Below are 26913 nucleotides of genomic sequence, written 5' to 3' on the forward strand. Positions count from 1 at the left end.
TAGGGAGAAGTGACTTCTCTTTTTGAAACTGATAGGGAGAAGTGGTGAGATTTGAAGGCCTTGGAATTATATAATTAAACTTACATTAATGAAGAGATAAATGAAAAATAAACAGATTGATGCCCGATTTATATAATTCCAAGGCCCTCATTTGGCACCTGAAGCGACGAAGCAGCGCATCTATTTTGGGTGGGCAAATATCCACTTTTTGATATGGGAGGAGCTCTGACGTCCCACAGCCCTCAGCTTGTCTGGCAAAACAGCCGTTGGACGTCAGAGTAATCTCGGACTAAGGTCAAGCTATTCCTATTTTTAGGAATTTCAAAATGACATGCTCCTTACGTCTTTCGCGATTTTCCAAAATGAAAGGAAAACTATATGAAAAAACGATGTCCATGCCATAATTTTGTACAGGAATACAGAGTAGGTTAATCATGTTAATAAAAAACAATTTACATATATTTTTCATAGAAAAAAAAATTATTCATTATAAAAAGATAGATATTCTGACCATCATGACTGTAGGTAAATATTCATACAAAATTCCATTGATGTACAGTACATTCCGTGACATGGTCTGAAAAATGTCGCAGGTTTTAAAAAGGCTCAGCATCAGCGACTTAAATGTCGATGATTGATTACCTGTTGTCAATCAAATCATCAGCTGATAATAGGTGCAATAAAATCAGCCAAGCGTGCATGGTCGGCCGCACATGCTACTTAATATTATGTAATTAGTTATGATAATGTAACAGGTAAAATCGATAATTACATAATAGACATTTAAAAGGCATGAACGGTTTTCAGATTGTTTCAGTTCTAATTATTTAATTTACCAATATTAAAAAGAAATATGGTTTTTTTTCAGGTCTGTCTGCATGGTCTGAGGAAGAAACATTCTACACATTATTGTTCTCTTATTTATCTTCTCAGTTTTTATTTACGATTCGAATATAAATTAAAATATCTTTTCCTTTCCGTTCTTTTCTCATTACTTCTACATTTCGTCCCGAGTTATATGTTCTAGTAATTTCGTAGATTAGTTTTCTTTTAAAAAGACATGAGTTTCCCATCTTTATTCATATTTGAAAACGTCATGTGAGGGAGGGTAAGAAGGGGTCCTGATCCCAAATGCCGGGCTTAAAAAAACAAAATCCCGAAATCCCGGACTTAAAATCACGAAATCCCGAGGTCCCCTAATTCGAAAAAGAATTTCCGGAACCCGAAAGTGTTACTCTTGAAATCCCAAGCTTAAAAACACCCGATCATGGAGTCCCGATAAAGGTCCTATCCCCCCTCTTATATATTCTCAAAACGTGAAATATTACTGTAACAAGAAATACCCGAATGAAACAGCTGCTGAAACGTCTATTATTGAAAACTAGTTTTTCGTTTGTAAGATACGATGGTTATTTTTATTGTAATAAAATGTTTGGATTGGAAGAGAATTTGACCGAACATTTAAATGCATTGCTGGTGAAAGCGGGGTCAAGGTTGACACGATAATATCACGTGTGTACATGTGTTTAAAACTTTAGGGGTTTCCTGTTCAATTTCATGGATATAATCATCAATCGGAACTACTCGGCCGGCTTTCTGTTTGCACGAAGAAATAACTCTTCAATAATTATTGTACTGTATAGCGAGAGTAGTTACGATTGATAAAATTATAAAAGATATTATTAGCCTAGCATGTAACTATGTCCAGTGTGTATTCTTTGTAAAAAAAACACAACGTCATATTCAACTGGCTTAAAATTCTATGATAAAAAAATAAAAAAAATCGAGATTTTTTTCTCAATAAAATAGTTTGCAGCAAAAAAAAATATTTTCGAGATTTTTTCTAGGTTAAATAGAAGGCAGCAAATTTTCTCAATTATAATATAAAACTTACTGAATAGCGTAAATATGTGTTTACAAAAAAATTCGATATTTTCTTTTGTTCTTGAAGAACAAGAATATGTAGGATAAAAAAATCTATACGTTTTAGAAATCAGTCACAAACAGTAGAGGGTCACTACTTGATAAGGCAATGGGTATAATTAGTAAAACTCTTTGAAGCCCCCCTTTGAGTGTACAACAAATTAAAGATATCTTTTTGAATGATTTGTGTAGCCTTGAAAAAGACTGTTATGAAAAAGTTTCTGCTGCATCTCTCGTAGTTCTTGACTTGGTTTTCTTAGTGTGGTAGGAGGTGTTCGATCTTCTTGGTGAAACTTGGGTCATCTAACTTGGTTTTGAAGTAACTTATCGATTTACCATAAGACCTTTCAGGAAATATTTTGCGAGGTACATCGGCTGTTGCACGTCCTTCTAATGCTATTACTACTGGGACAACTTTATATAAATGGTCAATAAAGCGGTTGCAGTACTCAATAGTAAGATCTCTGGTCCAAAACTCTTGTAGAGCTGTCTGAAGGTCATCTTTAGTTTTAAGGTTTTTTTTAGCAAGTCTGCGTTTCAGCATATTCCATACCATTTCAATTGGGTTGATATCGGGAGATTCGGAGGGCCAGCAGTCCCACCACTGAATGCCATTGTCGATCATGAAACTTTTGGCAAGCTTGGAGCGATGTTTTGGGTCGTTGTCTTGTTGAAAACGGTGACCATCTGGATAAACAGATTTGATAAAAGGCAGAAGAGTCTTTTCTAAAATGTTTTCAACGAAAAACTAAAAAAAAAAGGAAGAGCTTTAACCTATAAAATATGACAAGTCGGCCTTACAAGATTAAAAAAATAATATAACTTACAAATATTTGGTTTACTGGTGAAACATAAAAAACAAGACTAAATCATACCATGAATGCTACAAAAAACTGAAGAAAAACGAACAGCTTTTACCTATAAAATCTGACAAGCCGGCCTTACAAGATTAAAAGAAAATAAATATTTAACAAATATTTTATTTACTGGTGAAACATCAAAAAGAAGACTAAAAAATACCAAGAATGCTACAAATAACTAAAGAAAAAAAGGGAGAGCTTTAACCTATAAAATCAGACAAGGTCACAAGATTAAAAAGAAGGAATTACACACATACAATGTTCATGTACCAATTCAAAACATATTCTGTTATATATAAAACCAAAATCCTTTAAAATGACAAATCGTTTTAGAACGAACAAGAGACATAAAATAAAAAAATACCATTATTTTTTTTTATTTACTGATTTCCTTAAAAAAAATTCTTTTCAATAGATATTAATCAAATTAATAGGAAGATGGTTATGAATATATATTACATTTAAAATTTAGTTTTATTAATATTTGAACAAATATTAGATTTAAAATTAATTCTTTAAGATACAGCAGTTGAAGAATATAAAAAAAATATATTCTTTAATGTTTTATTCTGACAGACAAAATAACAGAAAAGCATAATAAAAGTTGTATTTTTTCTTAATAATGCAAAGACAAACACAGGTAAAATTTACCTGTACATCTAAATATTATGTAATCAAGACATGAAACCTTCTACCTGTTAAAAGATTTAAAACACCTGGTTGATCACCTTTAATTATCCCAGCAGGTAGTCTGACCATCAGCCAGTGATTTATGACCCCCAATAAAAGCCCAGCATTTAATGCCAGGCATACAAGATGCTGATGATTTTTCAGACCATGTCACAGTGTGTACTGTAGAAAGGGATGGCAAAAAATGAGGTTTCCTGTTGAATAAAACCCCAAATTATTGCAAACTATTTTTAAAGCAATATCCCACAAACAAATAACGTAATTGCCGTAGACTGAAAAATCACCTAATTGACAATAGAGCAATTTGATTGGATAGATCGATTTTACATCACATGATTTTGACGCCATTGGAATTTGAATGTTAACAAAACAAGGTCAGTAACCTGGGTTTTATTGTTAATTTTGATTTTGTCATTACAGGGGGGAGCTTGTACCCACATACGCCATGAGTTGGGTTCAGGATGAATGGAAGGAGGGTTTGCCTTATAAGGCATTGCAAAAAGTCAATCAACTTGAACAACAGTTTGAACGCTTGAAGAAAGAAAGAGATCAAAAGCAGTTTCAGCTTGAAAGCTTAGAACAGGTATGTTAAACATAAAGATAAACATAAGCTAAGTTGTATAATTTCCAATGAGACAAATGTCGATGAGAGTTATAATTTTCCACTCTCTGAAAAGTTGTTGAATAAATGTTAAATTCTTAATACATGTACATGAAAAGGATTGCAGGAACTACTATAAACATTGGTTTTTTTTCACATTTACACACTATAGCTTAAAAAATGTAAAAACAAAGACAAACAGAACATAGTACAGATAACCCAAAGTTGTAAACACACAAAATGTGATTGGGTTAAACCAGCTTTATTTCTAGCTTTAAACCATAATAAAAATTAATGACTACTCCTGAACAAAATAAAATGAATAAATTTGATAAAATTAAAATGCAATATATCAGACAACTTTATCTTTTATTAAAAAGATCTTACCAGTAAACACACTCCAAAAAAATGTTCTTCACATTTTGTGCTTAAAAACCTACAGAACAACTATGACAAATAAATCTTCTTCAATGTTCCGTGTAATATCTTATTTTGCAGCACATTGATTATTTTCAAAAACTTGTTTGCAATAAAAGAGAAACTTTATATGGTCATTTGTAGTTGAGTTTAAATGTTTTCAATGATAATTTAAAAAATAATGCCGAAAGTTTGTATTTATATGTTTTACCTCTCACTGTTCCTGGGATATTATTTTTCTTTTATTATCTGTGCAATGGTTGACCACAAATTTTAGTTTTCAATTACATGTTAATAAAAAAAATCATAGGTTCGAATGCTGTATTTGTTTAAATAAATGGATCAACAGTAATGTTTTTTACTGAAATGTTTTCACTTTACTTTTCTACTGTCTCATGACAATTTGAACACTGATTATTTTCATTACTTAAAGAAATCGTGTATTAAATAAGAAGATGTAATCTATTGTTTGTATTTCAGGCTCTTCAAATTCAGAAAAGAAAAGTAGATGAAGAGAAAAATCAGTATTCAGGACTCAAAAGAGAAAATCAGAATTTATCTGAGACATGTCAGGAAATAGAGAAAAAGAGAGAGAAATTAGCCCATGATTTGACACAGAAAGAGAACCAGTTGTCTTGTCTGGATGGGAAACTGTCCCATACAAAGTCACAGTTAGATGCTGAAACTAAAAAAGTACTTGAATATATTTTATTGGAATTCTCTGTTTTTATTATCATGATTATATCAATTTTTAATTGAAGTTAAAACAAAAAAAATATAGAATGGAGATTAAAAGAACATGTTCAATTTATTTGTTTTCAAAAATAATATTATTTACCGGTAATCATGTTAGTGATGATGACCATGGGGCAGTATCACAAATAAATATATTCTAAAACAGAAATGTATTTATGATTGACATAAAAATGAGAAAATGATATCTGGTGGGAGTGTGGGGCAATAATCTTGAGTGGAAGAAAGACCCGTACACTGTATCACAACAATCCATAAAATATTACATGAACTCACAATGTTTAGAAAACTTTAGGTTCATGGCAAAAAAAAAATCTTAACAAAAAATGAAAGAAAGTACAAAACAACATCACATGTCCTTTAAAGGTTTTCAACAAACATAAAAAGTTTGTGTAAAAGCGTCAGGGTAGAACTTTTTGTACTAAAATTTTATGTTCAATGATGTTTTCTCAGTCAGCACAGACACAGACAGAGTTGGAGAAGATACAGAGAGATCACCAAGAGACAGAAAAGAAACTAGAGAAGTTAACTAGTGACCACAATAAGTTACAGGAGTACAGTAACCAACAAAGGGCACAGATAGATCAGCAGACAGACAAAATTAAGCACCTGGAAAATGACTTTAAAAAAATAGAAGATAGTGCTTGCAGTGTATCTACTTCAGGTAAACAGGTCAACTGTATATAGTACAACTGAAGCAAATTTAGCTTTTTTTCAATCATCAGGTTAAGCATGTTAAGGGTCAACTGTAAGCCATTTGTTTTTTTACCGATATCAGATTAAACATGTTAAACTATACCAGTAAGGGGTACTACTTGTACAAGTAATCTTTATTTATTTTAAGAAGTAAATCAAATATACTTATATAAGTTAATTATAATGTTTAAATGATCTCCCCTAAATTTTCTAAACAAATGTACTTGTATGGTTGAAGGGCACTAGGAATCCCCAATTATGTACGTTGCTTTCCAGTGACCATGAAAGCTATCTCATGTTATCAGTTTATAAATATTTTAGTAGAAAGAGCAGGTACATGTACATGGAAAAGGCCTTCACATATTCATGATATTAAGACATTTAATTTCCAGGTGTAAACAGTGGGTCTGATTCAGGACTTCAAGAAAAACTGCAGCAGATAAATGTATTACGAGAAAGAGATGCTCAAGAACTGAAGCAACTAAAGGAAGAGTACAATAATCTTGAAAAGAAGGTAAATATTTTGTAAATAAGATCTATGATTCAGATTGCAGCTAATCATGAAAGACATTTAGTCCATTAGGTCTGTGTACACAGTTGTCCTCCTTTGATTTTCGTTGTCCACGAATGTAATCCCTAGTGGGGACAGTGTGTTGCTTGGCTGCCAATTTTTTTAGTACCTCTTTGAAATGTATTCCTTCATGTTGTAACTTGTATGCCTCAAATAGCAAGTGGAGGGATGAAATTACACTAAAAAAATTTAGGTCATGAATTTTAAAGTAAAGCAGTGGTTTGGTCCAGCTGAAAAAGATTTAAAATTAGCACTTCAGAAGCTGTCGAAAGATTTCAAGACCCCCTTAACATAGAATTGCCCATATTTTGAGTTAAGAGCCGATGAAGTTTTCTATAATTTTGATATAATTTGTCCCAAAAGTAGTACAACACACACTGTAAAAATATTATTGAGAAAACGCAGGTGGGATTTTTTAGTTACATTTATTGTCTAAAAGAAATGCACTACGAAATAACTGTGTACTCGGACCATTTTACATAGCACCAATTGGATATTTAGTCACATCAATATTTTGCATCGTAGTGTTTGGAAAAAAATTCCATTTTCCACCTATCTTGAAGGAAATACACATAAAATAGCACATGTGTAAAAAATAATTTACTCCTGTTAGGATTTAGTTAAATTTGAAATGTACTAATACTGATAGAATAAATTTGTTTTTCAGAATATCAATCATGGAAAATAATATATTTATTTTTTTGCCAACAGACAGCACAGGAGATTGAGAGATACCAGACAGAGTTGGCCAAATTGAAATCAGAATCTTCAGATCAGCTGATCAAGATAGACAACTTTAATGCAGCTAATACCAAAAAAGAACAAAGCAGCTTTCCAGGCCACGGAACTGCTACACAAAGCATGGTTCAGAATAGGAACCATGTTGATAATGATCCTTTTGGATTTGGAATTGGAAGTACAGGCAATAATAGAAATAAGACGAAAGATAATGATGCCTCAGGGTTTGGACTTGGATTTGGAAACACGTCGGCCCCCAGAAATCGATTTGGACAGGGAAATAACCAGAATTCAGCTCCTCCTGGTTTTGGCAGTACAAATGGTACAAATATTAAACATGGACAGAAGCCATTTTTGTCTTAAATTGTAAAAGTTGTGAAGATATTAAAGTTTTCATATAGTCTGTCATTTAAGGGTCGTCTTTCAAAGCAAGCTTCAAATAATTCAGAATTTGATGATTTTTTAGACATTTACTTTTTAGTGACATAATTTCTTGATGGCTGTGGGGCATGAAATTTTCTTCTTTTTTTTCCCCTATCTTTATTATCTTAGTTATGGCTAGCAACATAAAAATGAAATTTAATTAGGATCAAAAAGGTAAAGCAGAATGTTTTTTTCATTTTTATAGATTGAAAGTTGTTTTGGAATCATTATTTAATCTAGGGTGTTGAATGAGTATTTATAAAACTTCAGACCACCAGAAATTGTTGTTATATACCATCTCACATAATTATACCCCCGCTTTAAAAAAGGGGGGGTATACTGTTTTATTATACCCCCGCTTTAAAAAAGGGGGGGTATACTGTTTTACCTCTGTCTGTCCGTCAGTCCGTCCGTCAGTCCGTCCATCAGTCCGTCAGTCCGTCCGTCAGTCAGTCCGTCCCATGAAACTTTCGTCACATTTTTCTCAGGAACTACACATCCACCCTTTCTGTAATTTGGTATCAACATTTATATATGTCAGCCATACCGTGTGATGCGTTTTCAGATTCATCACTTGACAACTTCCTGTTTACCGAACACTTGTCTGATTTTACACATTATAGCCAAGTTGAAAATTTTCGTCACATTTTTCTCAGGAACTACAATACAAGGATTTCTGAAATTTGGTTTCAGGATTTATATAAGTCAGCTATACCGTGTGATGCGTTTTCAGATTCATCACTCGACAACTTCCTGTTTACCGAACACTTGTATGATTTTACACATGATAGCCAAGTTGAAAATTTTCGTCACATTTTTCTCAGGAACTACAATACAAGGATTTCTGAAATTTGGTTTCAGGATTTATATAAGTCAGCTATGCCGTGTGATGCGTTTTCATATTCATCACTCGACAACTTCCTGTTTACCGAACACTTGCATATTTTTACACTATTAATATTATCCACTTGCGGCGGGGGTATCATCAGTGAGCAGTAGCTCGCAGTTTCACTTGTTTTGTATTAATTCCTACCTGTATTCTTCCTTCCTTAGCAGGTTCTGAAATAAGCAGTTGGTCATCAGGAAACTGGCAGGATGGTTTGTCATCTGCAGCTTCAAAGCATATATCACAGTTGGAGACACAGGCTGATAGATTAAAGAAAGAGAAGGATCAAAAACAATTTCAGTTGGAAAGTTTAGAACAGGTATGTATTATAGAGAACGGTTAGAACCATTCCATATGGAAATTGATACCCACAATAATACATAAATCTACAGTATTTGCCATTTTGTATGTACATGTAAAACCATCCTGTCTACTTATTTTACCAGAATATGCAAGAGCATCAATAAACAATGATTATTTCATGTAATAAAAGGAACCTCAAAGATGATAATGACTATACTTTTATTACAGGCACTGGCCAACCAAAAGAAGAAAGTAGAAGAAGAGAAGAACTTAGGAGCGTCACTACAAAGAGAGATACAGAATTTATCTGAATCATGTGAAGATGTAGAGAAGAAAAGACAGAAAATAGCACAAGAACTTCAGATTAAAGATAATAAGTTATCAATAGTGGAAGGACAGCTTAGTCATGCAAAAGCACAGCTAGACACAGAGTTACAGAAGGTAAAACAGATGCATATCACATAATTATTGGTCACCACTTTGCCTATTTCTTGTAGTTAAACATGTTTACCTTTTCATGTTAACATTTTGTTAGCTTGCAAATCAAAGAGAAGCTAACATTTTAATCTTGAAAATCCAACCTCCAGAGCTTTAGGCTGTAATAACTCACTGAAATCTTCTTTTTATACTTAGTCGAGAGGTTTTTTTATACTTATAATCCAGGAAAGTGATATTGGTATATATTATAAAAATAAGGAGATGAAGTATGATTGCCAATGACACAACTATCCACCAGAGTTCAAATGAAAAGCAATTATCTGCAACCGTACGACCTAAAACAATTAGAAAACCCCATACCATATGGTCAGCAGTCATCTATAAAAAAGGTACTGACATAAAAAATGGGAAACAATTCAAATGAGAAAATTAACAGCCTCATTTATAAAAAAACAATTTAGGCAAACAAATATGTGACATGAACCAACAACAATCGCAGAACTACAGGCTCTATCTTTGGGAAAGGCACATTAAGAATATGGCGGGATTAAAAAATGTTTGTGAGCGCTCAACCAATCCATTAACTTGGTACAGTAGTGAAACAAGACAGCATACAAATCATTTGTAATTGGCTTAACTAAAAAGATCAGTACATTGCACAAAATTGCTATACTAGCAAAGAAACAAAGCCTGAAGAGTATTCACAGATAGTGAAATTTAGTTCAAAGCCAATTATTACAATCGATGAATAAACCATGTTCTCCCAGACTTAGGTATTAACCAGTACACATCCAACTGACTTGCATTATAGATGCAGTGTTCCAGCTAGCATGAAATGGAGGGGCGCCGCGCCCCGCCCCTGAAATTTTGCGCCCCTCTGCCTTTTTGAAAAAAGTTTAAAAAACAATCTTTTTTCCTCATATCGTCGCCATATTGTTGAGTTCTTTATACACACACTTCATTAAGACAACAGATTAAAATTGTTGACACTTGTTACCTGATTATAATCACCTATTTGATTAGAGTCAATTACTTAATCAGGTGAAATTTACGACCCTGTCTAATCCCTTTACCCTGAAGCACCAAACATCGAAGTTAAATGAATTGATTATTTTAACACCTGACGATGCAAAATATAATTTATAAAATAAATGTGAACGAAACATGATGTAACTTTGACCTCCGTAGCAGAGTTCAAAAAATTTATGGGTCACTGAATATTCATAATTCAGATCGTTTTTGTTTTGATGTTTTTATTTTTTAAACTGATCGATCTTTCAAACTAGTTTTAATCCAGAAGAAAGTAAAAACATTGCTTGACTGTACCTTAAGTTGAATATCTATATCCAAATTAAATTAATTAAAACTGTAATCCATGATCACAAATTGAATGCTTTGTTTACAATTGTTGAAAGCCATGTGCTTTTTGGCGGGAAAATTCGGGAAACCCCTTATTAACAGGAAACAGTTACATTTCATTGTTATTTATAGACAGTAGGAATTTCATTTTGGAAATCATTTTGATTACAACTGCTAAGATTCATTCGTGAAAAATTATAATAATTACTTGGAGTGAAACTGATAATACTTTTTTTTATTAAAATAATTTACATCTAGGGATATGGAAAGGGGGGCTTTTTTTTTTTTTCAATAATATTACAAATATATATTAAGTTCACCAGTCTGAAAATACATGGTTAAATGGATTTTAATTCTGAAAAACTCATGTTTATTTAATTCCTTTATTATTTCCATCATAATAAGAAACAAGCTACATGTATAAGGTATTTCAAACATATATTTTTGGCTTTTATATAAGAACATTCAAGACTATTAATATGTATGTGCCTGCAGTAAAAACAAACCTGGTAAGGCCTAAAAAAATTCTACAGGGCCCTTGAAAAAACTTTTGGATCCAGGCTGGCCTTCAGAGAAAATGTTAAGTATTGTTCCTGACTGTATTGCAGATTTATGTGAAGTTTTTAAACTGACATGCACAATTCATTTCACAAGTGTAATAAAAATAATTCTACAAAACAACGCAGCGCATTGCGTTGCAAATTCATCTTAGACCCACCATGCATCAAGAAATATTAAGTATTTGATTTTTTTCAGTGAGAACGCGCTAAAGTGCCCTTTTTAAAAACGCGCCCCTCTATTTTCAAATCCTAGCTGGAACACTGAGATGTTTACACCTGTCCTAAGTCAGGAATCTGATTTAAAGTAGTTGTTTTTTGTTTATGTAATTTATATGTGTTTCTTGTTTCTTTTTTTTTTTTATACTTAAATTAGACTGTTGGTTTTCCCGTTTGAATTGATTTACACTAGTAATTTTGGGGCCCTTTATAGCTTGTTCAGTGGGAGCCAAGGCTCTGTGTTGAAGGCCATACATTGACCTATAATGGTTTACTTTTATAAATTGTTATTTGGATGGAGAGTTGTCTCATTGGCACTCATACCACATCTTCCTATATCTAAGTTCTAGAATTGTAGGCTCACCTTACAATTTATATGATGTCCACTGTCCTGAGAATCTTGGGATTTTATAAGTTGTGAATACAGTTGCCTCAAGCTAAGATAAAACATTTGATATTGATTTCTTTTTTTGACAGACTGGTAAGCTACAGATAGAACTAGATAAAAGCCAGAGAGAACACCAGGATTACATGAGAAAGACTGAGCAGACTGCTGCAGAACAGAGTAAACTACAGCAGAGAGCTCAGATGGCTCAGCAGGAATTACAACATACTCAGGAAGCTATCACGTAAGTCCCTATAGTCAGTGATATCTTACAGTGCTTTTATTGTTGTTCTTCATCTCAACAGTAAGGACTTCACGTCGGCCTGTAGCACCGGCTGGTGCAGAATTCTTTGCAATACTAATTTGGATAGACTTTTGAAAGACTTTACATCATCTAATCATACCTGGTTGTTATATAACATGAGTTGGTTTTTGCTGTTTTATTTTAGTGGTTTTCTTGTTCCCACCTCTGATTATCCTTATACAGAAAATATACTGTATATTCTTAGTTGACTTGTGTTGCTGTGTTTGAGCTTTTAATAAACACATTTAGATAAGAATTTTTGCTTATATAATCAAAAAAAAAAAAAAATTAATGAAAAGAAAATTTGAAAATAACTGATTGATTCATTATTTTAATTTTTGTATCATGTTGATAGTACAAAATGTTAAATTAAATTTTTTGTTCTTCTATCAAAATTTATGTAAAATTATATATTTTTTTCAGTGCACTGAAAAAGTCAGAAGCAGATCACCAAAAGAAGTTGGAGTTCAAAACAGAAGAGCTAGAAAAATTAAAGGATGAACAGAAAACTATTAAAGATTCAATTACAGAGAAAGACAGAATGATGCAAGGTATTATAAAGGGAAATATTATTTTATTTTAAACTTTTAAAGGACAGATCAACCTAAAAATCATTAAAAAAGGTGAAACCTGGGATAAAAAGCCTACACATATTCTCCAAATTTAAAGAAATACACTGGCCACCTCCATTAGTCTCATTGAGAAAAAAAAATCTGTTGTTCATGTATATAACTTAAAAGTAAGGGATCTAAATTGTGAATTTTATTCCTGGAATCACCAACATCTTTTACAGTAGCTGAAAATGAAGATTTTCTAAATAAATTAAAAAAAAAAACACTTATGAAAATAAAACATTCTGCAAGAAGTTTGATTACTAATGTTTCTTACTATAGTTACATTTTGTTCAGAAAGCAAAATATCAAAACCTACCTTCTATTTCTAATTTATTTGTTATAGCTATTATTGTTATCAATAATAATGTGACTACTGCGTTAAAATATGCCTTTGATTTTTTTTTTACATTTTCCTCCTTTGTCAAATGTTTGTATTAATGTTTTTTCATTATTTAATTACAGAGGCTAAGAAAAACTGGCAGCAGACAGAACAGAGCTTAAAAGGAAACCTCCAGGAAAGGGAAAATGAGGCAAAGACAGCTACAGAGAAAATGTTATCTATGGAAAAAGAGTATAAACAAATGCAGAACGAGTATCAAGGATTAAAGAACCAGATCAGTGATAACAAAGCTACAATAGATAAAAAGGAGAAAGAATTACAGAATGTTAATCATCAGTTAAACCAATGCCAGGAAGAGTTGAATACTCTACAGGGTAAACTCACAAAGAGTACAGAGGATTATCAGTGTCTCACCACAAAACATGATCAACTACATTCTAGTCATCTGACTATGACCAGTCAGATTCAGGACTTCAAGAAACTTGTGGAAAGTAAAGACCAGACCATTGAGGAGCTGCAGGGTAATATGGATAAACTAGAGAAAGAGAAGGAAGACAGAGAAAATGAATTGCAGGCAGAGATTACCGACCTCCATCATAAACTTCAACAGGCTCATACAGCAACGGAAGAGAAAATCAAAGAAACAACTTCCCTAGAAATGCAGATACTTTCCGTTCAGATGCAGGCCGATAGTTGTACATACGAGAGCTTGGAGAAAGTCAAACAGATGGAAACTGAAGTGAACCAGCTGAAAACAGACTTAGAAAAGAAGCAGGATGTACTTGTTTGTAAAGAAAAAGAATTGTCCGAGTTTGGTGAAAAGTTTAACGACATGAAAAAAGACCATGATGAAAAATGTCAACAAAATGGAAGTCTGCAAGAAAGTGTTGACTCCCTGACTGGTAAAGTTAGTGATTTGACTTCTCAAATTGATCAGATTAAGGAAGCATTGACACAGAAGGACAATGAATTGACAGAATTGAAGCAACAGGTGGCGACAGTTGAAGACAAGGCTTCACAAGATTTGCAGATCATGTCTACTGAGCTAGAAACAGTCCGATCGCAGGCCAAGGAGGTTTCTGATGAGAAGGAAAAGATTACTGATATACTCACACAGAAACAATCGCAGATAGACGAATTAGAAAAAGCAGTTTCTGAGTTAAGAAGCGAAAAAGATGACCTTCATCGCAAATCCATCCAGTTGACTGAATCATATGAGGATCTCGCAGAACAAATACATACCAAGACTGCACAGTTAGAACAAGCAAATGATGCTGTATCTCAAACAAATTCACAACTGGAGATAAAGAAAGAAGAAGTTCTGCAATTACAGACAGAAGTTGATAGTCAAATTTCTAAGAAAGATGAGACTATTAAAGAAATGGAGAATCATGTTAAAGAACTAAAGGAAAAATTAGAATTATCAGAAAATACTGTTGCTATTAAAGAAGATGAAATCAAATCCCTGAAGGAAGAGGTGATTGAATTGCAATCTCAGACTACCAGCTTTGGGAAACAGCTCCAGAGCCTTACTGAGGAAGTAAAAAGTCTGAAATCTCAAGTGGAAAATTTGACAGAAAAACTTGCCAATGCATCTGAAACTGTAGATGCCAAAAATTCTGAATTGGAATCGGTGATCAATGAACTGTCTCAAAGTAAAGAAGAAAGTGGGAACCTTGTTAAAGGACTGGAGGACAAAAATGGAGAAATTAATGAACAGCTAAAGACATTGTTAGAGGAAAAGGACACGCTTTCAGAAATTGTAAGCTCAAAAGAGAAACAAATTGAAGACTTGGAGAAAAGAGACATTGAAGGAAAAACAGACATTGAAAAGATGATGAAAGATTGTTCAGTATTACAAGAAAAGAATGAGGCACTAAATACATCAGTGTCTGATTTGACAGCTAAACTTCAACAGGCAGATGAAACAGTAACCAGGATGACGAGTGAACTTCAGGAAAGCTGTAAACAGTTGGAAGAGGTCAACGAACAAGCAGCTGAAGAACATTTGTCCTTGAACAAGGAAGTCTCAGATCTGAAGCAGGAACTAGAGGATGAAAAAATCAGCAAAAATAAACTTGATGAAGTTCTAAGAATAAAAATGGATCATATTTTGTCATTGGAAAGTGAATTGCAGGAGGCTAAAACTGAAAATGAAAATATCTCAATTCAGTGCAGTGAACTGACAGAAAAAGTGGCAGCTTTACACGAGGATTGTGACAAAGTGCATGAGCAGCTTCAACAAGCCAGTGATGCTTTAGAGTCAAAAACTAGTGAACTTCTGAAGCTGACAACTGAAATGGAGGATTTAGGTAGGGAATCTGGAGAATTGAATATGAAGCATGATAATGATAGAACAAATCTTAGTCAACAAATCTCATGTCTAACAGAGGAGAGAGACAAACTACAGAATCTATTGGAATGTAAAGAGGAATCCTGCAAGGCTTTGGACAAGACTTTGTCAGATCTTAGAACAGAACATGAACAGTTAAATGAAAAAGCTGGAAATCTTCAGAGTGAACTGACCGATTTACAGCAAGTTCACAGCAATGGTCTGACTCACATGCAACAGGCAGAGGAAACTGTATTACAGAAAAATCAGGAATTGTTGGAAATCAAAAAGCATCTTGACAAGCTACAAGAGGAAACTGCATTGACTTTGGGAAACATTTCATCTGAAAATACAAAACTAACGGAGGAAGTTGAGAAGATGAATGTTGAAAAAGAGAAACAGGGAGATTTGATTAGAGCATTACAAGAGGAGAAATCATCATTGATAAAAGAAAAGCAAGCTTTGAATGAGCAGTCTCAACAAATGCAAACAAAACAGGACATGTTACAGATGGATTTGGAGGACCAAGAGGAAGGCATGAATGGAGTCCAAGAAAAGGTGGAAAAATTAGAGGAGATAATCAACAACCTTAAAGATACATTACAAAGTAAAGACGCAGATTTAAAAGCTGCTAAAGAAGAATTGAATAATGCAATGTCAAAGTTAGATAATCTTAACCAAGAACATGAAGATCTTACAAAGAAACATCAAACCATTTCAGAACAATTTGACCAGCAGACGACAGCAATGAAAGAACAGATGACATGTCTCCAACAAGAGAGAGATAACCTGAAATGTCTCCAGGAAGAATCTCAGACACTTAAAAATCAAATGGAAACCCAGAATGCTTCTTATGGAGAGAAAGAGCAGGAACTATCAGAGTTGACAACAAAATGTGAAGGTCTTGATGGAACTGTGAATAATTTGAAACAAGACCTTGAAACAAAAAGTCAAGTTTTACAAGACATGGAATTGAAATGCATGCAGCTGCAGGAAAAACTAGAATCTCATCAGGATAAACTGAATGAAGGTGAAGAGAGAACAAGTCAGATGTCAAAACACATGGCTGAATTAGAAAGTCAGCTGACAAGTTCTAGGGCACAGTTGTCTATTAGGGTAGAGGAGACTGAGTCACTCAATAATAAATGTTCTAGTCTGATGGAAGAACTTGATGATAAAAACAAAGCAATGAATGAATTAGAGTCCACCCTGGCCAAACATCGTGAGGCTATACAACATTTAGAGAACAAAGTGATGAATGTAACATCAGAGAAGGAGTCATTGTCTGCCAGTACGTGTAAGGATATTGAAAACATGAGAATCAAACTTGAATTCAAACAAGATACCCTGGAACGTAAAGTTAATGAACTACAGAAATTACAGATAAACATAGTTGATATGGAGAAAACAGTACAGAAATATAGAGCTGATTTGGAACAGAGAAATGCAGATTGTAAAAATATTTCTGATAAATGTGCTCAGCTACAGGAGTCATTGGACAATTTAACTCAAGAAATGTTAGAAAAGAACGAATTTAGTCAAACAATGCAGGATTCTTCAACATTGATGGAAAGTAAGTTGAAAGAAGTCTTACAGAAATGTAACGACAAAGAAAATGAATTTTCTACTGAATCTAATACACTCAAAGGGAAATTGGAAAAGATGGAATTAGAGATGGATGAAAAACAAACTCATATTGAAGAACTTAATGACAGAATACAAAACATGCAACAGAGCTTGGATGTTAGTAAAGCAACATGTGAAAAATTGACACCAGAAAATGAATCTCTGAAGCAGGAACTCAATCAGTCTAAATCAGAAAATGTTCATTTGAAGGAAAGACTAGAAGAATTTAGTGAAACTCTGAACATTCATAAAACAAAAGGCACTGACATGGAAAATGAATTAAAACAAAAGATTGACCAGTTATTGAAGGAGAAAACTGATCTGAAAGATGAAATGAGTAAACTTAGTATGGAACTAGACAGTGCCAGTAATTTGTGCTTAGAAAATCAGGATGAAATAGAGACATGTAAGAACACTGTTTCAAATCTAGAAAGCCAGCTAAAACAATTTGTATGTAAATTGGAAGTTCAAAATAAGGAAATTCTTGACAATTCTGGTGAACTCAAATCACTGCAAAATCAGTTCACAGCATTGAATGAGGAGAAGGACAATTTAATGAATTTAAAAGATCAACTTGAAAATGACCTCAGTGTCTGTAGGAATAAACTTAATCAGCAGGATGAATTGTTGGGAGAGAAAACTACTGAAATTGAAAAATTGAAAAATTTAGTTGGAATGATCGAAAAATCTAAAGAAGACTTAGAGAATGACATTACCACACAAAATGAACAGTCAGGCATGCAGGAAAAATCTTACAATGAAATGATTCATGAACTTAATTTAAAGGTCGATTCACTTCAAGGTCAGCTAGAAAATTCTAAAAGTGAGATTTTAGATACACAAGGTCAAATAAAGGAACTAAGTAGGGAGAAAGATGATCTGGAGATAGCAATGTCATACAAATTGGAGACCATCCAAAATAGACTGAAGAAAACAGAAAATGAAAAGTGGCAACTACAACAAGAATTAAACTTATCCAAAACAAAGGAGGCAGAACTTGGTCTAGGAATAAGCAGTAGTCAATCAGAATCAGACTCACTCCAACATCAGTTAGTAGAGATGGAAGAAAGTCTTACAAAGGCCAGGTCAGATGCAGAAAACAAAGATAGCAAGTTCCAAGAAGAGACTAAACAGTTAAATGATCAGCTGACTTTTGTCAGGATGGAGCTGAAACACAAAGAGGAACACTTGTTTGAAGTTGAAACAAAACTGGAAGAGATGACAGCAGAAATCGCCAGTAAAGAGAAATTGTTTAATGATACCAAAAATAAATCTGAATACAAAAAATCTTGTATGGCAGATAAAATTACCAAGTTGGAAAATAATCTGAAGGAAAAGGAGGATGAAGTTGACAGTTTACAGAAAGAGATTCATAATTTCTCTATTCAAAAAGAAATTGACGACTCGGAGCAGAAACAGATGATCGACATGCATCAGAAGGAAAAGAACAGCATGATGACTGAATTTGAGAATCAGCTGAGTATAACAAAGAATAAACTAGAAGAGGAAAAAGATGAACTTAGATTGATGTTGTCTCAGGCTGAAGATGTATGTTCACATTCAGAAAAGGAGTTAGAGTCGGTCAGATCACAGTTGAATGACTTGAAAAATATATCTAATGTCAAGAGTGTTGAGGAGTCACAGTTGGTGGCTGGTCTGAGAAATGAAGTTGGTGAACATCAGAATATGAAACTTGACTTTGAACAGCAAATAGAGAAATGTAATCAAGAAATAGCAAGTTATCAAGAAAAGGTGAATGGTATGGACCAACTGATTTGTAATCTTCGGTCACAAATAGAAGAATTACAAGTATCTGTTACAAAAACTGAGGAGGAATGTAGAATAAAGGTTATGGAGATGGAACAAATGTCACAGAATCTTACTTCTATCGAGGAAAAGCTTGAGGAAGAGATGAGTAAAAAGCAGAGGGAATTACAGAAAGTTCACAGAGACCTTGAAGAAGTTAGATTATCTGTTGTAGAGAAAGACAAATTAATTGCAGATTCTCAAAGTGAAATTAATTGTCTCCTCGCTGAAAAAGATCAGTTTGTTGAAAATATTTCTAGACTAGAGAGAACAAATGAGACATTGGAAGAAAAACTATCAAATCTGCAACAGAACCTGTCATCAGTGGCCTCAGAGAAGGCAAGTACAGAGATGACTGCCAGTGAAACTACATTTGCCTTGGAAACAGTGCAGAATGAAGTCCAATTGCTTCAGGAGAAACTTGTGACATGTGAAACAAAGATTTCATCCATGGATGATGAGATAAATAAGTTAACAGTGGAAAGAGATGATCTGAAACAACAGCTGCTTTATATAACAAAGGAGACGGAGTCTACAAAAACATCATATGATGAACTTGAATCTCAATCTGAGCAGGAAATTACTGACTTGAAGGAGGAGTTATCTACCTTGAAAAGTAAATTGATGGAGGAAGATACTAAATTAAGGGAAAAAGACAATGAAAATATTTCTCTTCAGACTAAGATAACTGATTTGGAGAAAAATGTTTCTGAACTTCAATCTGAAACAGAACATTTAAAACAGAAAATAGATTTTCTTTCTTCCGAGTCAGGTGAAAGAAAGCAAGAATCCTTTGGAATTGAACAAAATCTAAAAGATTTACAGAGTGATCTGGTACAGTGTGAAAGAAAATGTTCAGATCTGGAGTCTGAAAAGACATCTTTAGAAGAAAACATTACAGCAATACAACAGGATCTGGCAGTGTCCAATGAAAATCTACAGTTAATGAAAGATGAATTGTCATTGGTGAAAAATGAACTTATTTCAACCAATAGTACGCTGGAACACAAAAATGAAGCAATAGAAGAACTCACCAAAGATATAAATAGTTTGCATGAAACAGTATCAACAAACGAGATAGAAATTCAGGATCTGAAATCAAGTATGTCTTCTCAGAACATTCTTGAGCAGAACCAAATGAAAGAAGTTACAGAAGTGCAGAGAGAGGTGGAGCAATTAAGACTTCAATTGAAGGAGAGAAATGAGGAATATGACCAAGAAAGTGCAACTAAGTCCAGCAGATTATCTGACTTAGAGTCTGAACTCGATTCAGAGAAAGAAAGAGTATGTTTACTTACCGATCAAATTGAAAGTTTACAAAGCGATAAGGAAATGAGTGAAAGGAGTAAAGATTTACTGGAAGAAGAAATGTTGAGTCTTCAACAGGAGAAGGAAGATCTAGAAAATAAACTTATAGATAATATCTCAGAAGTGAATGAGCAGAAAGATCAATTTCAACAGTTACGCAATCGCATTGAGCTTCTGGAATGTGAGAAAAATGATTTAGCCTCACAGATTACAGAGTCTCAATCTCAGCTTATGTCAACACAAACATTCTCACAAGATGTTCAAAGTCAAATGGATGACCTTTCTAATGAAAACCAGGAAGTAAAAAGTCAACTCACAATAGCCAAAGAGGAAAGGGACCAGTTGCAGGAACGTTTCCAGCAATCGGTGGAGGAGTCAGAAAGACAGAAGGAAGAGCTTGAAGGAACAGTACAACAACTTCAGCAAGAAATTGACAATTTTAGTACTGATAAATCTGATCTAAATGACAAATGCAGAGATCTGGAACAGAAATATAGTCAAATGTTGATTGAAATTAAGAATCTGGAAAATAAAAATCTTGACTTCACTGATCAGCTAAGAGCAGTTGAAAATGTTAAGTCCGATTTGGAAGTCAGACTGAATGAAGTTCAAAGTTCACTGAGGGAGAAAGATGTAGAATTAAAGGATAGTGAAAGAATGATGAAAGACTTCGAAAATGAGGCACAAAATTGGAAAAATCTCCATGATGAGCTAGTGAGCAAAGATGAAGAAAAGAATGTTGCTGGAGGAAGATTAGAGTCGGAACTTTGTGAACTCAAATCTGACAATAAAACACTGAAGGTAGAAAAATCTGAGTTGTTGGAAAAAGTGAAATATTTGACAACAGATTCAGATAATTTGAGAATGGAAATTGAAGCTTTGAACATGGAATTGTCAAATGTACGAACTGACAAAGACAATTTACAAAGTGAATTTCAGCATTTGAATATGGAATTCGAAGAGAGTAAAAATCAACAAAGTAAATTATTTGAAGAAGCCAATATGCTGGACAGTAAACTGAAAGAGGCTATGAATGAACGGGAAAGACTTTTGTCAGATGTAGAAACGATTGCGCAAGAGAAAGATGTTTTGATTGAAACAGTAGAAACAACAACAAAAGCTGGACTCACAGATTTCAAAAACACACTGGAAAAACTTCATGACACCATTAAGAAATATGAGGAGTCCCTTCAAGCTAAGAGAGCAGTTATTGTAGAAAAGGAAAACCAACTATTGGAAAAGAGAAAAAATATTGAGATTTTAACTAACCAATCAGAACAGAAAGATGGTGAAATAGAAAGATTGACAGAACAAATAGACGGATTAATAAAGGAGAAAAAGGCAGCCGATTCTGACATTGAGACATTTAAAGACGTCATTGAAGGATTGGAAATGGACAATGAGGCTCTTACAGCAGAAAAGTCTTCTTTGGAGTCAGAACTGAAGATTGCCAGTACTGAACATAATGACCTTATTTCAAAGGTTGAGAGGTTGAATAAGGAGGTGAGAGAAATCGAGTCTCATAAAGACTCTCAATATCAAGAGGAGAAATCAGAATGGGACACGCATAAAGTTGAACTAGAAAATAGAATAGAAAGTTTAAACGCTGAACTGATGGAATTACAAGACAAACAAATGTCTCTATCGCAAGAGGAGGATGAATCAAAAGTGGAGATCAGTAGATTGCAGCAGAATCTTACAGAATCCCAAGACCAGTGTAAAAAGTTTGAAAATCAAGTTATCTCCCTTACTGATAGAATTGATATACTGAACGCTGAATTTTTGGAATTGAAAGATAAATATGAAGTATTGCAAAAATCTGAAAGTGAACTGAAAACAGAGAAAAATCAAATACTTGCAGAGTTAAAGGAAAATTCTGAAAACAGCTCTCAATCAATTGAAAAATATGAACAGGTGGTTGAGGAAGTTAAATCTTTACAGAAAGAAGTGCTATCATTGACTAGTGAGAATATCAAATTAGAACAACAAAATGCTACCCAGGAACGGGAGAAAGGTGAACTTCTATCACAGTTCTTGAGTCTTGAAGATCAAAAAGCAAGCCTTAAACAGACTAATGATGCCTTACTGTTAGAGGTAAGTGTATAGAGTCCAAGATTACTAATGAAGTACAGCGTGTGATAAATTCGTTATAAGGTTAACTACTGACCACCTACGGATCCATATAGGGTTTGTAAAATCCATAGGGGTGAGGACGGAAGCCGTATCCCCTCATGGATTTTATTCCCCTCTATGGATCTGTAGGGAGTCAGTAGCGAACCATATAACTTATAATGTGGGATAGTTGCCAAGGAGATAGAAACCCTATAGATAAAAAACATCTAGAGATCAACATACAGTCTTCAACAATACTGTCAATACAATATATTGTGCTGTAAATCACATTGATTGTAAACAAAACTTATGAATGAATTTTAATAGAGACTTAGAAATATCAAAACAAATTCCGAAAGGCTAAAACATATACTGGCATGACCAAATACAACATCTAAATTTTTCTGATTTTCATTTCATATGAGCAAAAACTGAATAAAAAATAATATCAGGAATATTTTAAGCAGTATAATTGTGAGTTTGATTCAATTTTGTACACGGCTCTACTGTCCAGTAATGTCACCTTTCTGATTCTATACATTTCCATGACATGATGTTGCATAATGGACATACTAGATGAACAGAATTTCTGGCCAATATTATATGAATACAATGAGACTTTAATGATAAACTTTCAGGGGATGGGTTAGTTATGGGATAAAAAAGAGGGGCAAAAGATACCAGAGGGACTTTCAAACTAATAAATCAAAAGTAAACTGACAATGCCATGGCTAAAAAAAGAACGAGACAAACAGACAAACAATGGTACACAAAACCCAACAAAGAAAAATAAAGACTTATCAACACGAACTGAACAGCTTATAGTGCATCTGTTTATTCAATAAGGAACAGTTAATTTTAAAGTTTAAAAAAACATTGTTTTCTAACGCATTTCACCATTCTGTTTATTCATAATGATTTCTGTAGGTGAAAGATGCAGAAAATGAACTGAAAAACAAGTTTAGTGAGTTAGATACCTGTAAAACTGAGCTGATAACACTGGAATCACAATTATCAAGTAAAGATGACATTCTGTGTTCACTCAGACTGGACCTGACAGAAGCACAATCTTACCAAGAGAGATATACACAGTCTAAACAGCTACTAGATTCTACAAAGGTAAGTGAACTGATGAATATGTTATATGTATTGGAGTTTAGTATGACGTCCATTTTCAATGAACAAGTACACATTTTTGTTTAGCTGAAGCAAGCCTTTGGGTGCAGGATTCTTGCTGTGTTGAAGACCCATTGGTGGCCTTTGGTTGTTTTTTGGTAATTGGTCGGCTGTTGTCTCTTTGACACATTCCATTTCCATTCTCAATTTTATATTCTCAAAGACGCAAAGGGCAATTTTTTAAACAATCAAAGAGCACTATTCATTTATTTGTTGGGGCTGACAATTTTTATAGATTGAGGAAACATTGTATATTCCTGGATATTTAATTTCATGGTTTTGCCGAAGTCTGCATACAAGCATTTAGTTCTTTGTTTACCAAAGACATAAATTTGTGGTGTACATATACTGATGAAATCAATAAAAACTATTATCACTTGAATTTTAATTAATCCGCAGTATAATACCTGAACAGAAAAAGTGAAATTGTCAAAACTTCAAACAATTTTAAAATCTATTTTGGACTACAACTGCTAAAAAGGAAATGGTCATTTTTAAACTTGACCTCCGTTTTCTCATCAGAAACGACATCTTAAAGTTTAAACGATGTATTGAGTGTGGTTCTTAAAAGTTTCTTTCAAATAAATTTATTGTACAAAAAAATATTTCTTAAAAATCAGTTAATTGATTCTTGGTCATCAACAGGAATTCATCTAGGAGGGCGAACAACTCCAATTTCTCTTCCTATAGAGTACCCAAAACTTTATTTCAAGAAACAATTTTAATTTTTAAATTCAAAAATAGAATAGGCAGTTTTATTTACTAGAATGAAATGATTGTTGAAAAAAATGCGTTTGTTTTTTTTTCACAGGCTGAAATGCACAAGAAGACAGATATAATGGAGAAACAGATAGAAGAAAAGAACAAAGAATTGCAAATCTGTGTTAAAAACCATGAATCAGAAATCAAGAATTTGTCTCAAAACTATGAAGCACAAATCAAAAATATTAATGCGGAACATAAAACAGAGATAAAGAAACTTGAGGAGACGAATTCTCAGGAAATGTCTAGACTCAGTTTGGAACATTTAGAGGAAATATCTAAATTGAAAAATTCTTTGAGTAAGATAGAGGAAACACAAGCTGTTAGTAATGAGGCGATGGAATTGAAATCTTCACTGGAAAAAATGGAAGAAGAAATAAAAGAATATAGAGGGAAAATCCAGGCACAAGAAGAGGAAATACAAAAATCTTCTGAGGTATTGATTCATTTTATGATTCGTCCTGAACATGCATGAAATATTTGCCACTGGACATTAAGCAACCAACAATATATCAATTAATCATTTTATGATTCATCAATCCACAACCATATCTTTACTGTTTCTTTTTAGGAGAATTTACAGAATCAATTTAAGTACATATGATTTTTTTCCAATTGTTAGAATTTATCTATTAAATTTAATTGAGCTTGTTGGCTCCATTTTTAGCTCACCTTTCCTAAAAGGAAATGTGAGCTTTTGCCATCACTTGGCATCCGTTGTCTTCGTCGTCGTAAACTATTTCAAAGATCTTCTCCTCTGAAACTACTGAACCAATTCTAACCAAACTTCATCTGATTGATTCCTAGGATATCTAGAATAAAGTTTGTGTTTTAATTCCCATTTCATTAAAAAACATGGCCGCCATGGCTAAAAATAGAACATAGGTGTAAAATGCAGTTTTTGGCTTATATCTCAAAAACTAAAGCATTTAGAGCAAATCTGACATGTGGTAAAAATGTTCAATAGGTCAAGATCTATCATCCCTGAAATTTTCAGAAGAATCAAACAACCCATTGTTGGGTTGCTGCCACTTAATTGGTAATTTTAAGGAAATTTTGCAGTTTTTGTCATTATCTTGAATATTATTATAGATAAAGAGAAACTGTAAACAGCAAAAATGTTCAGCTAAGTAAGATTTACAAATAAGTCAACATGACCGAAATGGTCAGTTGACCCCTTTAGGAGTTATTGCCCTTTATAGTCAATTTTTAACCGTTTTTCGTAAATCTTAGTAATCTTTTACAAAAATCTTCTCCTCTGAAACTACTGGGCCAAATTAATCCAAACTGGTCCACAATCATCATTGGGGTATCTAGTTTAAAAAATGTGTACGATGACCTGGCCAACCAACCAAGATTGCCGCCATGGCTAAAAATAGAACATTTGGGTAAAATACAGTTTTTGGCTTATAACTCAAAAGCCAAAGCATTTAGAGCAAATCTGAAAGGGGGTAAAATTGTGTATTAGGTCAAAATGTATCTGTCCTGAAATTTTCAGATGAATCGTACAACCTGTTGTTAGGTTGCTGTCCCTGAATTGGTAATTTTAAGGAAATTTTGCTGTTTTTGGTTATTATCTTGAATATTATTATAGATAGAGATAAACTGTAAAAGCAATAATGTTCAGCAAAGTAAGATTTACAAGTAAGTCAACATGACCGAAATGGTCAGTTGACCCCTTTAGGAGTTATTGCCCTTTATAGTCAATTTTTAACCATTTTTCGTAAATCTTAGTTATCTTTTACAAAAATCTTCTGCTCTGAAACTACTGGGCCAAATTAGTCCAAACTTGGCTACAATCATCATTAGGGTATTTAGTTTAAAAAATGTGTCCGTTGACCCGGCCAATCAACCATGATGGCCGCCATGGCTAAAAATAGAACATAGGTGTAAAATGCAGTTTTTGGCTTAAAACTAAAAAACCAAAGCATTTAGAGCAAATCTGACATTGATTAAAATTGTTTATCAGGTAAAGATCTATCTGCCATGAAATTTTCAGATGAATCGGACAACCCGTTGTTGGGTTGCTGCCCCTGAATTGGTAATTTTAAAGAAATTTTGCCGTTTTTGGTTATTTGTTTTTACATGAAATGACACAATACAAATTTATGAGATTGCTGTAAAAGGGGGTTAAGCCTGTGAAAAGTTGCAACCATAATTGATATATCATTTTATCGGTCGTCCCACTGTCTATATCACTCTGTTCAGCTCTTAATATTATTCCGTATCATGTCTTTGTGACGTCAAATACGTTGACCCGGCCTTAATAACTTTGACCCGGACATATCAGCGACGTCATAATGTTTGAACCGACGTTAATAACTTTGACCCGAACTTATCAAGTCATCTTTTGTGTGCTGGTGAAACAAAGAAAACACTTCTGAAACACGCAAATATAGCCCGATAAATCAATTATCAGATTATCTGCATATTGATATTGTAAAATATCAGCTGCTTGACATTATATGAAGGCTTTTTGATCTCGTTCGCTACGCTCACTCGACAAAAAGCTTCATATTATGTCTCGCAGCTGATATTTTACGATATCAACATGCAGATAACCTGATAATCGGTACATCTTCACATATGGCTTCTGCTAAACCATTATTAAAGTTATAAAGAATTGAATTGATTGCATTACACATACAATGTTCTTGTTTAAATTACTCTTTAGAATATAAAAAAAAATGTATTAATCAACATGATCAATTGAA

General features: G+C 33.5%; 1 protein-coding gene across 2 annotated transcripts in view; it reads left to right on the forward strand.

Moving 5' to 3' along the window:
* LOC139514128 (centromere protein F-like) overlaps positions 1 to 26913 on the forward strand; it is a 31656-nt gene that overhangs the window by 1254 nt on the left and 3489 nt on the right. Inside the window, exons 2-13 of one of the 2 annotated variants that reach the window (XM_071302881.1) lie at positions 3894 to 4056; positions 4972 to 5184; positions 5698 to 5908; positions 6333 to 6454; positions 7223 to 7571; positions 8726 to 8877; positions 9090 to 9302; positions 11912 to 12063; positions 12547 to 12674; positions 13200 to 22243; positions 23189 to 23380; positions 24249 to 24635. In XM_071302881.1, the coding sequence (XP_071158982.1) occupies positions 3919 to 4056; positions 4972 to 5184; positions 5698 to 5908; positions 6333 to 6454; positions 7223 to 7571; positions 8726 to 8877; positions 9090 to 9302; positions 11912 to 12063; positions 12547 to 12674; positions 13200 to 22243; positions 23189 to 23380; positions 24249 to 24635 (11301 nt within the window). In that variant the 5' untranslated portion in view covers positions 3894 to 3918. The remainder of the gene's footprint in view (positions 1 to 3893; positions 4057 to 4971; positions 5185 to 5697; positions 5909 to 6332; positions 6455 to 7222; positions 7572 to 8725; positions 8878 to 9089; positions 9303 to 11911; positions 12064 to 12546; positions 12675 to 13199; positions 22244 to 23188; positions 23381 to 24248; positions 24636 to 26913) is intronic. The other variant, XM_071302882.1, reaches the window with a different exon arrangement.

The sequence above is a fragment of the Mytilus edulis genome, chromosome 3 (assembly GCF_963676685.1).
Source record: "Mytilus edulis chromosome 3, xbMytEdul2.2, whole genome shotgun sequence".
Taxonomy (NCBI): domain Eukaryota; kingdom Metazoa; phylum Mollusca; class Bivalvia; order Mytilida; family Mytilidae; genus Mytilus; species Mytilus edulis.